Source organism: Fukomys damarensis, unplaced genomic scaffold, assembly GCF_012274545.1.
Source record: "Fukomys damarensis isolate Sample0158 unplaced genomic scaffold, DMR_v1.0_HiC HiC_scaffold_9, whole genome shotgun sequence".
NCBI lineage: Eukaryota > Metazoa > Chordata > Mammalia > Rodentia > Bathyergidae > Fukomys > Fukomys damarensis.
In genome coordinates, this window is record NW_022900921.1 from 50,014,730 (window position 1) to 50,028,654 (window position 13,925).

Consider the following 13,925-nt stretch of genomic DNA (forward strand, 5'->3'; position numbering starts at 1 on the left):
GTTAGGTTTGAAATTTACTTTGTGAATAAGATTGCTTCCCCTGCTTTTTTCTGGGTTCCTTTTGCATGAAGTTTTCTGTCCTTTCACTTTCAGTCTATGGGCTTTTTGGACCAAGTGTGTCTTGTATACAACATATTATTGGATTTTGCTTCTTAATCCACTCTGCCAGTCTATTTCTCTTGACTGGTGAATTGAAGCCATTGATATTGATGGTTATAACTAACTTATTATTGTCATTTTTTTTGGCCTTCTCCTTTTAGTTTCTTACCTTGCCTATATGATTTGCTCTGTTGGGCCTCATTGTGTTGTTACCTTCATTGTCTTTTTCTAGGATATTGTTTCTGACTTGGTATTCATGAAGTTTCTCAGGTGTTCTTTATCATGGAAGTATTTATTTCCCCATCCATTTTGAAAGAAAGTTTTGCAGGATACATCAGTCTAAGTTGGAGGTTGTTTTCTTTTAGTACTTGAAATGTCTCATTCCAGGCTCTCCTTAACGCAAGGCTTTGTGTTGAAAAGTCTTCTGTGATTCTGATGGGTTTTCCTTTGCATGTGATTTGTTTCTTATCTCTTACTGCTTGTAGTATTTTGTTCTTCTGTTGGATTTCTGGGATATTGATTGTTATATGTCTAGGTGTAGATTTTTTTTTTATCACAACTAGTTGGAGTCCTATATGCCTCACTTATCTGTATGTCAAATTCTTCCCCTCTGGGAAGTTTTCTATAATTAATTCTGTGAACAGCTTTTTTAAGTCATTTGCATTTTCTCCTGCTACTTCTTGGATTCCTATCAGTCTTATGTTATTCTTTGCATTGTCTAAGAGTTGTTGGATAATTTCTCATGATTCCCTACTATTTTTAAGAGAATTCTCTTTTCATGGTCACTGACAGCAATTTTATCTTCTGTATCTAAGATTCTATCTTTGGACTCTTTTATTCTGTTGCGAACACTCTCACTGGAGTTTTTAATCTCCTGGATATCTGCTCGAATCTGCCCTGTGGATTCCATTTCTTTCTCATATTGGGCATTTATTGTTTCCAATTCTTTCTTATGCTGGGCATTCATGGCTTCTGTTGTGGTCCTGAGCTCATGTATTTTCCTCTCAGTTTCTGTTCTAGAGTCTCAAATTATTACTTTCATTTTGCTTGTCATCTTTATGATTATCTGGGAAATTACTTCTGTTTTAAATTTCTCGAGAGCCTGATTGATCTGTTTTGTTACTTCCTGTGCTTTGAGTTCAGGGTGTCCTGATGGTTCACTGTCAGACTTTTCATCCTCATTTGCCCCACTCTTTGTCATTGGTGAACTGGAAGTCTGTCCCTGGATCTTGCTTAAGCATTTTCTCATTTTTATTATTGTTGTTGGGTTGTCCTTAGTTTAACCTTTAGGTTATTACTTAAATCTTCCTGATATAGTTGGGCTTCAGCCCATGGGTCTCTAATGACTCATAGACATTCTCATTTTCTTAGTACGGAAGAAAACAGCTCATCGAATCAATCCCAATCCTTTATCCTAATTGATACAATCAGCACCACAGTATGATCAAGCACAACTTGCAGATTGACCACTTTTGGTAGTCATCAGTCTATCACCTTCAAACCATGTGAATTAAAATCAAGAAGCAAACCAAAATATGTTTGTAGTGAATAAACTTTTCAATAAGGATATTTACCATTTAGGATGGGGGCTTAAGACAGAGTTAGAACAAGAGGAGTAGATAAGTAAAAGAATTAGAGAAGGTTTCACATGAAGCCAGAAGACATAGAATGACCACACAATCATCAGAAAACTGTTAAATTCAAAAGGGATAAACAGAATAGAAGTATAATAACCCTTGATTGAGGTAGAATGACATAAGAAAAGAACATAAAGAGAAAAAAAATAATAAAAGAAGAAATCTGAGTTAGGACAGGAGCAGAAACAAAAAGGGAGATGAGAGATAATATGATGGAGCAAGAGCCTGAGTTGGAGAAAGAGGACAGAAAAAAAAAATTTGCAGAGTGGAGTGAAAAAAAGAATGAAAAATGAGTTTGAAGGGCCTCTTTCAGACTGTATCACTGCTGTCATAATATACAACATGCGCTGCCATGTGCAGAACCAAGTCCACTGATCTCAGCTAGCTGATGGCAGAACCCCACGACGCAGACTGACCTCAGGCTGCAAGGCCCAGACTGAGTTCCCTGATGTCCTGAAGGGTTGAACTCCACTCAGTTCTACTACAGATTTCCCCCGCCCCTCCTTTAAAGATGTTCAAAGTTGAGAGCTCCGGAAAATACCCTTTATGACTACCTCTGCCTCTACAGAGTAGGTCTAAAGACTGGCACAATCAGGATGTCTGAAGGTGGTGGTGGGGTTTCAGGGGCACCCAAGGGGCTACCTTCCTGGCGCTGAAGATGGTGGTGCCCACAGGGGAGGGCGCAGCCCAGCAGGCCCTGTGGCGCTGGAGATGGCAGGGCACACGGGTCTGGTTTCATTTCTGATTGATTGATTGAGTGATTGATTATTTATTTATTTATGGTACCGGGGATCGAACTCTGGTCCTTGTGCTTGCAAGGCAGGCAGAGCGGAACCACTGAGCTGAATCCCCGGCCCTCATTTCTGATTTAATTTTTGTCTTCTTGATTAGCTTGGAAGCAGGTTTATCAATTTTACTGATGTATTCAGCAAATCAGCTTTTGGTTTCATTGAGTTTTCTCTGCTAATTTTCCATTTCATTGATTTTTGATCTTTTTATTATCTTGCTATAAATCTCTCTTGCTTTTCTTTCTGTAGTTTGATAAAGTAGAAGTTTAGACTTTTGTTTTAGGTCTTTTTAAAATTTATACATTTATTGCTATAAACGGTCCCATCCTGGCTTTTAGTATACCCTACAAATTTTGATAATTTTTATTTAAAATTTTGTTCTGCATTCTCTTGAAGCTTTTTTTTTTTTTGGTACCGGGGATCGAACCCGGGTCCTTGCACTTGTGAGGCAGGCTGCGGAACCACTGAGCTAACCCCAGCCCTTGAAGCTTTTGTTTTTGACATGTATTATTTAGAAATGTGTGTGTAGTCCCCAAATAGATTTTTTTTTCATTTTTCTAGCTAACATTTCTGTCAGGGATTTTAGGTTTATTTCCATTATAGTTTGAGGCTGTGCGTTGTGTGATTTGTATTGAGTTTGTTGAGGTGTGTTTTATGGCCCATACTTTTTTTTTCTTTGCTTTGTAATATTGAAGATTGAACCCAGGGCTTTCACACTAAGCTATATCCCAGCCTGTTTTGTTTTGTTTCTTTGACACAAGGTTTTGCTAAGTTGCCCAACCGAGCTGGAACTTGGAATCTTTGTATATCAGCCTCCCATAGTGTTGCCCTGCTCTGCCAGCCAGACCCAGCTTCATTTTCCTTCTTTTATCTCTTTGGTGTTGCTGGGGATCAAACCCAGGGCCTCGTACATGGTGGGCAAGTGCTGTACTACTGAGTTGCACCCCAGCCTCAGAGTGTGGTTTTCATGGTACATTTTCCACGTGATGTTCTGGAGAGTGTGTATTCTGCTGTTACTGGATTTAGGGTCTAGGAACTTTATTTCTGCTATTATACTATTATTTTATAAGGTCACTATTTGGCTCTTTTTTGATAACTTCTGTTTCTTTGCTGCAAATTTCTGTCTCTTCACTTGCTTTAGGAGTTTGTCCTTACTTCTTGGAACAGTTCCTTTCAAAACCTCTTTAAAATTCATTGTTGTATATTGTAACTTGTAGGTCATTTGAGTCACAGTCCCTCCTCTGACCAAAGCCTGTTGTCTGGATTTTGAGGGGGTTTTTGTTTGTGTCCTTGGCAGTTCAGTTTATTGGACTGCTCTGGGCCCCAGGCTTGACTGTAGAGTTGGGAGAAAAGTGTCCACCTGGATCTCCCTGCCAGATTCTCCAGCTGGTCCAGTGACTTTACTTGTCACTTGTGTTCCTTGTTCATCCTCCTTTCAGGGTCCTAGTGTGGTTGCTCTATATCAGTGATGGTGAACCTTTTAGAGACAAGTGCCCAAATGGTAACCCAAAACCCATTTATTGCGAAGTGCCAACACTGCAATTAAACCCGAGTACTGAAGTTCTGGTTTAGAAAAAATAGTCCACACATTAACATCTTTCATTTTAAAAGAAAAACAACACATGTTCCATAGGTTTGCCACCACTGCCCTCTGTTTCAGGGCAGGCATCTAGTTGTAGATTTGGGGAATGATACAATTAAATATATTTATCATCTGCAAGCTATACCCTTAGTGTCTTCTGCTGTAGGTTATGTCCCCCTTCTTGTCAGTATTTAATGGCATAGTATCTTGTCACCTCTTTGCAGAAGTCCCAGAGGGAGGACGTAACCAGCTCAGTTGATGGTATGTGTTCAGCTGGGACTACGCTGGCTGCACCAGATCCTGTCACCAAAGCCACCACTTCACCACCTGTTTCCTCTGGGACTGTGGACAAGCCTGTGGATTTGTCTGCTAGAACAGAAACTGGCACAGAATCTGCAAGCCAAGGTAAAAGTTGCTCTATGTGTTTTGTTGTTCATTGCATAACATAGCTGTAAGTTTGAGATGATGGACCTAAAAATAAACTTTTAAAGGTACATCCTAAAAACTTCTTGAAAACAAGATGATGATGGTGATGATTTTTGTGGCACTAGGGATTGAACCCAGGGTCTCACAGATGCTAGGCAGGCACTCTGCCACTGAGTGACATCTCTAGTCCCTCACTTTTGGTTTTGTTTTTTAGTTTTTTGAGATAGAAACTCACTGTGTACTTCATACTGGCCTTGAACTCATTGTGTAGCCCAGGCTGGCCTTGAACTCTTGGCAGTCCTCCTGCCTCAGCCTCTTGAGTGCTGGGATTATAGGTGTGTGTTACCATGCCTGGCTAAGCCCTTATTTTTTGAGACAGGGTCTCTAAGTTGCCCACGCTGGCATCAAATTTGCTATCTTCTTGCCCTTGCTTCCTGAGTAGCTGAGATTACTGTGTGCCCCACCACGAGAGGCTTGAAAATAAATTTTAAGTTCTATCAAGGGGCATAATGATGATCAGAAAAATTATAATGTCTTCAACAGAGAGATAGTTTCTGGGTTTTCTCTTGTTATGAGTTGTTATTATTAGGGAATTGAAATCATTCTGACTCTGACCTAGGCTGGGCACAAAAGATAAGGATTTGCTTACTGGTCACTTCTTTGTGACAGTGGTTTAGTAGAATCTTAATTGAATTAAATTAATTATGTTGCCATTCACATATCCAGAATGTTTTAGTTACATATGAAGTAGAAATATTATATTTTTATTATAAATAAATATCTCCACAGGTTTAAAAGTTGCTAAATTAAATATTCAGAGTAATATTTGGTATTGCTCTCTTCCTGATTTTCCATTTTCATTTAAAATTTTTTTTATGTAGAGGAAGTGTTTCTAAATTATTTTTGCTTTATGCATTGCATTGTGTACACATTACCTTTTGTTTTAGGTTCAAAATAAGTCCGAAGTGTTACATTTATAGGTGCTTATATGCTAGAAGAGGAGGGTAACATCACATGTAAAGCCTCTCCATTTTCAGATGAATGAACTGAGTCATAGCAACTTCAGAGATCAGCTAAACCTGAGTAAAATTCAGACAAGACTCCCAAACTTTTAATGACCAAGTATAATGAGACATTTGGTTTTTATGAGCTTATTTATAATATAGGACATTGAAAGTTTTTATATAGATATTTCTTAAAATTCTACCTTTGATTGTTTTAAAATATAAAAGACTAAGCTGGGTGTGGTGGCACACCTGTAATCCCAGCACTCGGGAAGCTGAGGCAGGATCACCATGAGTTCAAGGCCAGTTTGAACTAAATGGCAGACCCCATCTCAAAAAAAGCAAAAAAAAAAAGGATTTACATAGCAGAGCCAGGGATTTAGCTCAGTGGCACTGCACCCACCTCGCAAGTGTAAAGTCCTGAGTTCTATCTCCAGTACTGTGGAGGTGGGGGGAAGACTACATGGCAGAAGCGGTATAATTTTATATCCAGCTTAGTGTAGGTAACTGTCATCTCATTGACTTCTGGCTTGCATTTGGTGTAGTGTCATGGAATTCACTAGGAGTAGTACTTGTAATGTTAATAACTTAGCAGAATGTATATGCTAAACCCCTCACCTAATAGTGTAGACAGTCCACTATTTTTTTCTGGGTCCTGATAAAGCTTTGATGTTCAGTGTATGTTAAATGAAGTAGTAAATTGTTCTTTTTCTTTTGCCAGTAGAAAGCAAAACAGTTTCATTTGGATTTGGATGTGGTACAGGGCTGTCATTTGCAGACTTGGCTTCTAGTAACTCTGGGGATTTTGCTTTTGGTTCTAAAGGTAAGATCAAGCAGAGAGATTTTAATGATCATGTTACAGAATCATTCACAACAAAAGAAACAGTCTTTTTTTCAGTGTTGTAACTAAATCAGCCTCCCTTCCATTTGTTTAGTGTTTAAATAATGTTTTCTACATTTTATTATTAATATAACTAACCCTAAGTTATTATTAATATAACTGCAAGAATTTTTCTCTTAATTTAGTATAATTAAGAGAACTGCAAAACTACCTCTCAGTTTTGGAATATACCTAGCTTTAGTAATATCATTCATTCATTCATTTATTTGGTACTGGGGATCCAACTCAAGTCCTTGTGCTTGCGAGGCAGGTGCCGGAACCACTGAATTAAATCCTTGGCTGTTCTTTTAATGATACATTTAGGTTTTTTTAAAAAATGATTTGGATTTTAGTATTAGGATTATGATTTATTATGCTAATGTATGTTATTGTTACATGATTGTTATATATTGTCACATGATTATATTTCACATCTTACCAGTGGTATTTCTGTTTTTAATCCATTTTCTAACATCTGGGTATAATTACCTGTAAAAGACACCAAATGATAATTGCTCTATGACTGCATGACTGCATGCTCTTCATGTAATCTTCCCACAGTACCAGGAGGGAGCCTGGCCACTTGATTCTCCTTGCTGTACCATTTCCTTACCCTGTTCAGTGAGATCACTCACCCAGTCTCTCTCTCTCTCTCTCTCTCTTTTTTTTTAATACTTTGTTTTTATGGTTTGACAGAAATTTATGTGCTTGTCTTTTCATCAAAGCAGCTTTTTACTTCTCTGTACATTTTTTTTCCCCTCTACTTGGTATTGAACTCATTTCCTTATGCTTGCAAGGCAGGGATGGAACCACTGAGCCTTTGTTTGTATTTTTTATTTAGCTTCAACTCTTTGTCTTTGTTATATGGTTAGAGATAAATATTTGAAACCATAAATCTTCTATAATTGGTTTTATTCCTATATATAGGAATTGAAATTGTCACAATATTTTATTTACTTATATATGTTTTGGTACCGGGGATTGAACTTGGGTCCTTGTGCTTGAGAGGCAGGTGCCAGAACCACTGAGCTAAATCCCTGGCCTGTCTCAGTATTTTAAACATTGTTAACTATGTGTATATCACATTGTTGATGAGATGAATTGACAAAGTAAGCTGGATAAACAGTTAATAAAAATATCCTAATTTATTTACCAGATAAAAATTTCCAATGGGCGAATACTGGAGCAGCTGTGTTTGGAACACAATCAACCCGTAAAGTTGGTGAAGATGAAGACGGTAGTGATGAAGAAGTAGTTCATAGTGAAGATATCCACTTTGAACCAATAGTGTCATTGCCAGAGGTAAATGTCAACAGATGAAAGTTTTACTTGTAGCATATTTTTCAATTTAAGTTTAAAATATAGCCTTACCTAGCTGGGCGTGGTGGGGCATGCCTGTAATCCCAGCATTCAGGAGGCTGAGGCAGGAGGATCGCTGTGAGTTCGAGACCAGCCTGGACTACATAGTGAGCTCCAGGTCAGACTCAACTACATAGTGAGACCCTGTCTCAGAAAAACAAAAAATAACAAAAAAAACTTAACTGTACTTGTCATGTAGGGAGATTCTTTTTTTCAGAACTTTTTGTTAGAAGTCCAGCCTGCATGTGTGCTATGATAGGGATTAAACCCAGGCCTTTGTGCATGCTGGGCTCTACCACTGAGCTACACCTCCAGCCTTACTTTGAAGGTTTTGTGCCTCCATATGCAACTGTTGGAAAGAAAGAAGTAAGTTTTTCTTAATTTAATTTATTGGTACATTCTAGGTAGATAATACATATACATTCATTACTGGGATCTTATACCTTTACATGCCCGGTCTTGGTGAAGTAATTTTTTCTTATGTTAAAATACCATGTTTGTTCCCATAATTCTGGAGTCCAAAATAGGTTCCTGTACTTGGCCAAAGTCTTTTCAATAAGAAATACCTTTACATTTTTAAAAAATAAGAGTATTTTTTCATGAAAAATTTTTATGTCATTTTCCATTCTGTCATTGGTTAATATCCTTTCAAGAACCAGCACTATTTGAAACTTCTTCTGTCCTAGAAAGGAAGGCATTTAATTCCCAAGAGGAGGGTGAATGCTACATAGTAGCAAACCATATAAAGATAAAGTAGATCTTTACTGCCTCCACCAGATCAGGTGTGTTCCAGTCTTAGGGTATTAGCATCAGTTTTTATAATTTAAAAAAATCTGTTAATGTCATTACAAAGAAAATATGTTAGAGAATTTAGGTATGGGGGAATGTGCTATATATTACATGCATCAGTTATGAATAATCATCTGTTTACAGGTGGAAGTAAAATCTGGAGAAGAAGATGAAGAAATTTTGTTTAAAGAGAGAGCCAAACTATACCGATGGGATCGAGATGTTAGTCAGTGGAAGGAGCGTGGTGTTGGAGATATTAAGATTCTCTGGCACACAATGAAGAATTATTATCGAATCCTGATGAGAAGAGACCAGGTCTTCAAAGTGTGTGCAAACCATGTTATTACTAAAGCAATGGAGTTAAAACCCTTAAATGTTTCGAATAATGCTTTAGTTTGGACTGCCTCAGATTATGCAGGTGAGTTGCTACATGCCGATACTACTTTCCATTCATTTGACTTTTCTAAAACCTGTAACAGACATAACACAATTTATAAGTTATTTCAATACTAAGATCATTTTTTTCTTTCAATAGATGGTGAAGCAAAAGTGGAACAGCTTGCAGTGAGATTTAAAACAAAAGAAATGGCTGAATGTTTTAAGAAAAAATTTGAAGAATGCCAGCAGAATTTATTGAAACTTCAGAAAGGACAAATGTCACTGGCAGCAGAATTATCAAGAGAGACCAACCCGGTGGTGTTCTTTGATGTTTGCGCAGACGGGGAACCTTTAGGAAGAATAACCATGGAGTTACTTTCAAACATTGTTCCTCACACTGCTGAGAACTTCAGAGCACTATGCACTGGAGAGAAAGGCTTTGGCTTTAAGAACTCCACTTTTCACAGAGTAATTCCAGATTTAGGTTGTCAAGTAAGTATAACAATCACAGTATACGTTCTAAAAGAGTATGCCACAGTAACTCAGGAAATTGTAGTGTTTCTTTTTTTTTTTTTTTTGTTACTGGGGATGGAACCTGAGTCCTTGTGCTTGTGAGGCAGGTGGTGGAACAGCTGAGCTAAATACCCGGCCTTTTTTGGGAGGAGGCGGGTAACGGGGATGGAACTCGGGTCCCTGTGCTTGCAAGGCAGGCGGTGGAACCAGAGTGTTTCTTCTTGACCCCATCCCATAGTTGTCTTGAGATTTCTTTAGCTCTCCTGCTCAGTGGTTGGAGTCATCACTCAAGTTTCTACTCCTGCTCTAAACTTTCATACTAGAAGGGTCCATACTTTTAATAATGATGGAATCTGCTGGAAGCTGAAGGAGGGAAAAGATCATTTTATTTTACTCTTCTTTTGAGAGAGGGTCTTGCTGTGTAGTTTAGGCAGGCCTTGAACTTGTGGCAATCCTCCTGCCTTAACCTCCCAAGTGCTGGAATTAGAGTCCTGTGTCACTATACTTGGCTTTTTTTTGTCTCAAAAGTATATATTTATTTTTCAGAAGCATTATCTTTTTGGGGGTGGGGGGGTACCAGGAATTGAACTCAGGACCTTGCACTTGAGAGGCAGGTGGCAGCACCACTGAGCTAAATTTCCTGTCCTCAAATGCATTCTTAAGGAAGCTAGGTAATTAGAATTTATCTTGTGATGATTTCTGTGTGTATTTTAATATATTATTCAGGACTGCTATTAATTAAAAAAATTTTCTTTTCAGGGAGGAGATATCACCAAACACGATGGGTCAGGAGGAAAGTCCATTTATGGAGATAAATTTGAAGATGAAAACTTTAATGTGAAGCATACTGGCCCTGGCTTACTATCTATGGCCAATCGAGGCCGGGATACTAATAATTCTCAATTTTTTATAACACTGAAAAAGGCAGAACATTTGGACTTTAAACATGTAGTGTTTGGGTTTGTTAAGAATGGCATGGATACTGTGAAAAAGATCGAATCATTTGGTTCTCCCACAGGTTCTGTTAGTCAAAGAATTAGTATCACAGAATGTGGACAGCTATAAAAATCATTGTTTTTCATAGTAAATTTTATCTGTATAAGCAATTGAATTGAAGCTTATCTATTACAGACAATATGGTAATTGTGTTCAGCTTTTGAAAATGAATGTTTCCAATGTACAAATGTAAAATTGCAGCTTATAGCTGTTGTCACTTTAATGTGTTATAATTGACCTTGCATGGTGTGAAATAAAAGTTTAAACACTGATGTAATTCAGGTGTACTTGTGTTTATGTACTCCTGACATATCTGTATTAAAATGGAATAATACTAATCTTGTTAAAAGCAATAGACCTTCGCAAACTATTGAAGGAATATGATATATGCAATTTAATTTTTAATTCCTTTTTAGATATCTGGACTTCCTGCATGGATATACTTAACGATTCAAATATAGGGACCACAACTCAGATAATTTTATTTTAGATCTGAAGTATGTATATCAGTGATCTTAATTATTGATGTGCTTATTTATGCACAGAGACTCCTTTGTGAGTGGGTAGAGCCACAGAAGATAGTTAACCAAAGTGCTCTTTTGTATAATCTTTACACCTCCTGTGTAATTCAAATTAATGTTTAAGTGGAATGCCTTCTTTCTTAAAATATGTAGCTTCCTGTGCCCTTTGAAGATAATTTTTAAAAACTGGTCGACTTTTCCTTAGTTTTGTGAGTTTTTTTTTCTTTTTTTGTTAACTGTCTCTACTACCTCAGAAACTTCAGCTTGGTCCTGATGATAGGATTGAATTTTTCCTTGCAGTTATTGTGATAAAGAATGGATATTTTTAAAAGGTCTGTACTATGTTCTTTGGTTAAAGATTTGCTTTATACTAGATTGTTGCAGTAACTTTTTCTGGTGAATTTTGTAGCAGAAATAAAGTGACAATTGATAACCACCATGACATTTAAAAGTTTGTTACTTGTACATCTAGTCTGTTCTAGTGAGGAGGAAAATTAAGGGTCCGCAAAATTAAACTGCCACATGATTTTCACAAGGTTGATACACATTGAAGATGCATTTTGAAGTAGCTTCTGCCAAAAGTTAGGCAAACTAATAAAGAGGGTATGTTTTTACTGTGTAGAACTTCAAGGAATCTAGCTGGAATACAAAATTTTGTGTATTCTAATCATGAATGTTGTCTGCCTTCTTCCCTTCCCAGTGAAAATACCTCCTTTTGTCTAGTGAGTAAAGGAAGTAAGGTTTACTCCCTCTCAAGTGGTGATTTGGAAAGAGTATTCTGTATTACTAACTGTTCAACCCCCAGTGTGATGAAGGTAGGGACATTGCCATAAAGAAACCTACCCTAAATGTGCCACTTACACCCTTTGAATCTTAGAGAACTGTGGATTATATATATTCACATTTAATATTTAGAACTGACTTCTTTGGAAACCTGTGTAATGTAAAAAGTGTTGTAAAGTTTCACCTGACACTGTTGATACCATTATCATGAATTTAAAATAAATTCTAAGTAAATGCAAATGCTTTTCAAGAGACTTTTTGTAGATTTCATAGTATTCTATTAAAACAGTTATAATTCAAAAGCTTTAAGAACTTCATGAAAAATTTCTCAAAATGATGTGAACTGATTTTCCCAGTATTAGTATCCCATGGATGCTTACAAATGTCTTGAGGCATTATATAAAACACCTTCATGTCACATGTCAGGAAAGAATTCTGATTTCTGTTTTGTACTATAAACTCACATTGATACGTACTTTTTTCAAAGTGGCCGGACTTTATATTGTCTTGTTAAAACCCGCTTAAAGATGGAGTTATGCATTTTATAATACTTTATGGATGAAAGTATTGGCTTAAATTTTAGATAATTACTTCGCTGAATTGATCCTCTACAATTCGGGCGTTTGAAAACTAAAAATCCAGACACACCGGACAATCAGTTTGCAGCTATTCCCCTTAATCTTGATTACTGTTGGTTTTTAGTTTGATAAGCAAGCAAAGACAGCTATGCACTGGGAAGGTCATTTCGGTTTTTTTTTTAAAGGAAGTTTATGTTCTAACGCTTTTTGATACCCCTCGCCCAACATGGGGAAGGCAGGCAGAGAGGAAAGGAGGGGTCTTCTGGGTGACAGGCAGGTCTTCTGTGGTGAATACGGGTGTTTCGTTGTGTAGACATAACCTAAACCTACTTCGTTAAATTGTACGGGAGATGTAATGCCAATGATCACTGAATCATGTGTAGTAAACTAAAAATACCCGCAACGCGAGGACCATAGACCCATAAGGTGCTAGGTGACGCCTGTCGCTTTCCTGTGAAGCCTATATCCGGCGGTTCCTGCCCGCAGCCTAAGGGACCTCCCCGGGGGCGGGGTATGATCGTCCAGCACCGGTGCAGCACGAATTCCGCCCACAGCCCACTTTACCCTCTGGAGGGCGGGGCTAGTGCGTCATAGCGCACACGCGCCCCAGCGTTCCGCCTCTGCGTCTCCCCCGCCCCCGTTAGTTTACTGGGGGCGGAGCCTCAGGCGTCACCGCGCTGCACCGCCCCGTGCCGGTTTGAAAGCCGTTCCTCAGGAGACCGCAAATCCGCGGCGCACCATGGATCGGCGCGTCGTGAAGCCGCCTGGGCAGGATTTATTAGTGGAGCGTCTGAAGAGCCGCTACGGGCTCAGGGGCAGCGGGGCTGGTGAGGTGAGGCAGGCCGGCCGACTGGCGGGGCGAGCGGTGGCTCGTCGCCCCTCTTTCCTACTTCTCGGTCGTTTAGTTTCCATACGGTTGCGAGGCCGCGGGCGCGCTCGGTGTCCGCCTAGGGTACTGCCTGTGTCTTCGCGGCGGGCGCGCCGAGTGGCGCTGGGCCCGCGACTCCGTGTCCCTGGGAGTCTCGCTCACCGGCCCCTGGCTTGGCCCTTGCGGGGCGCTGCCGGGCGCGGAGCAGGTGCACTGGCCCGGTCTTCTCACTTCAGTCCTCTCCTCCCTGAGCTTCGAAAGCACGAGGCGGGCTGTCACTGCAGGAAAGGTCCGGAGCGGTGTGCTTTGCCGGGCGCTCGGAGGCGTAGCCTCGCAGGTGCCGTTAGGGTTCACGGTCACCTTAGCCAGGTTCACCTTTGTAATTATCGTGATTTGTTAGGAATATTTTAAGACAGTAAACTCATTCTCAGTATATAAATTTTGTCTTTTTTTTTTTAGTACGACTTTTCAAATTTTGATCAGGCTCAGTGCAAGAGAAGATCTCTAACCTATCCAGGTAAACCAGTAGACTATTTTGTATCCTTTGTTTAAACAGATTTAAGACTTTTGTAGACGTTACTTAGACTTAAGAGTTAGTGCTAGATATCTTGTGATACTAGGGTTCTTTCAATCTGGTAGTAGACTACTGGAAACCATGATATTTGGGGTAAATACCATGTCTAAGAATTAAACTGAATAAGGTTTTAAAAAATCTTTTGGGTAT

At 38.9% G+C, this 13,925-nt stretch overlaps 2 protein-coding genes across 6 annotated transcripts in view; both read left to right on the forward strand.

Annotated features, from left to right (window-relative positions):
- Positions 1-11,951, forward strand: part of LOC104852385 (E3 SUMO-protein ligase RanBP2) — a 49,644-nt gene extending 37,693 nt beyond the window's left edge. Inside the window, exons 20-25 of one of the 2 annotated variants that reach the window (XM_010609994.3) lie at positions 4,331-4,511; positions 6,261-6,359; positions 7,573-7,718; positions 8,709-8,982; positions 9,100-9,434; positions 10,215-11,951. In XM_010609994.3, coding sequence (XP_010608296.1) covers positions 4,331-4,511; positions 6,261-6,359; positions 7,573-7,718; positions 8,709-8,982; positions 9,100-9,434; positions 10,215-10,520 — 1,341 coding nt within the window. In that variant the 3' untranslated portion in view covers positions 10,521-11,951. Of the gene's footprint in view, positions 1-4,330; positions 4,512-6,257; positions 6,360-7,572; positions 7,719-8,708; positions 8,983-9,099; positions 9,435-10,214 lie in introns of both variants that reach the window. The other variant, XM_010610001.3, reaches the window with a different exon arrangement.
- A 1,026-nt stretch (positions 11,952-12,977) lies between these two features.
- Positions 12,978-13,925, forward strand: part of Ccdc138 (coiled-coil domain containing 138) — a 52,223-nt gene continuing 51,275 nt past the window's right edge. For all 4 annotated transcript variants that reach the window (XM_010610009.2, XM_010610016.2, XM_010610039.3 and 1 more), the window contains exons 1-2: positions 12,978-13,165; positions 13,661-13,718. In XM_010610009.2, the coding sequence (XP_010608311.1) occupies positions 13,073-13,165; positions 13,661-13,718 (151 nt within the window). In that variant the 5' untranslated portion in view covers positions 12,978-13,072. The remainder of the gene's footprint in view (positions 13,166-13,660; positions 13,719-13,925) is intronic.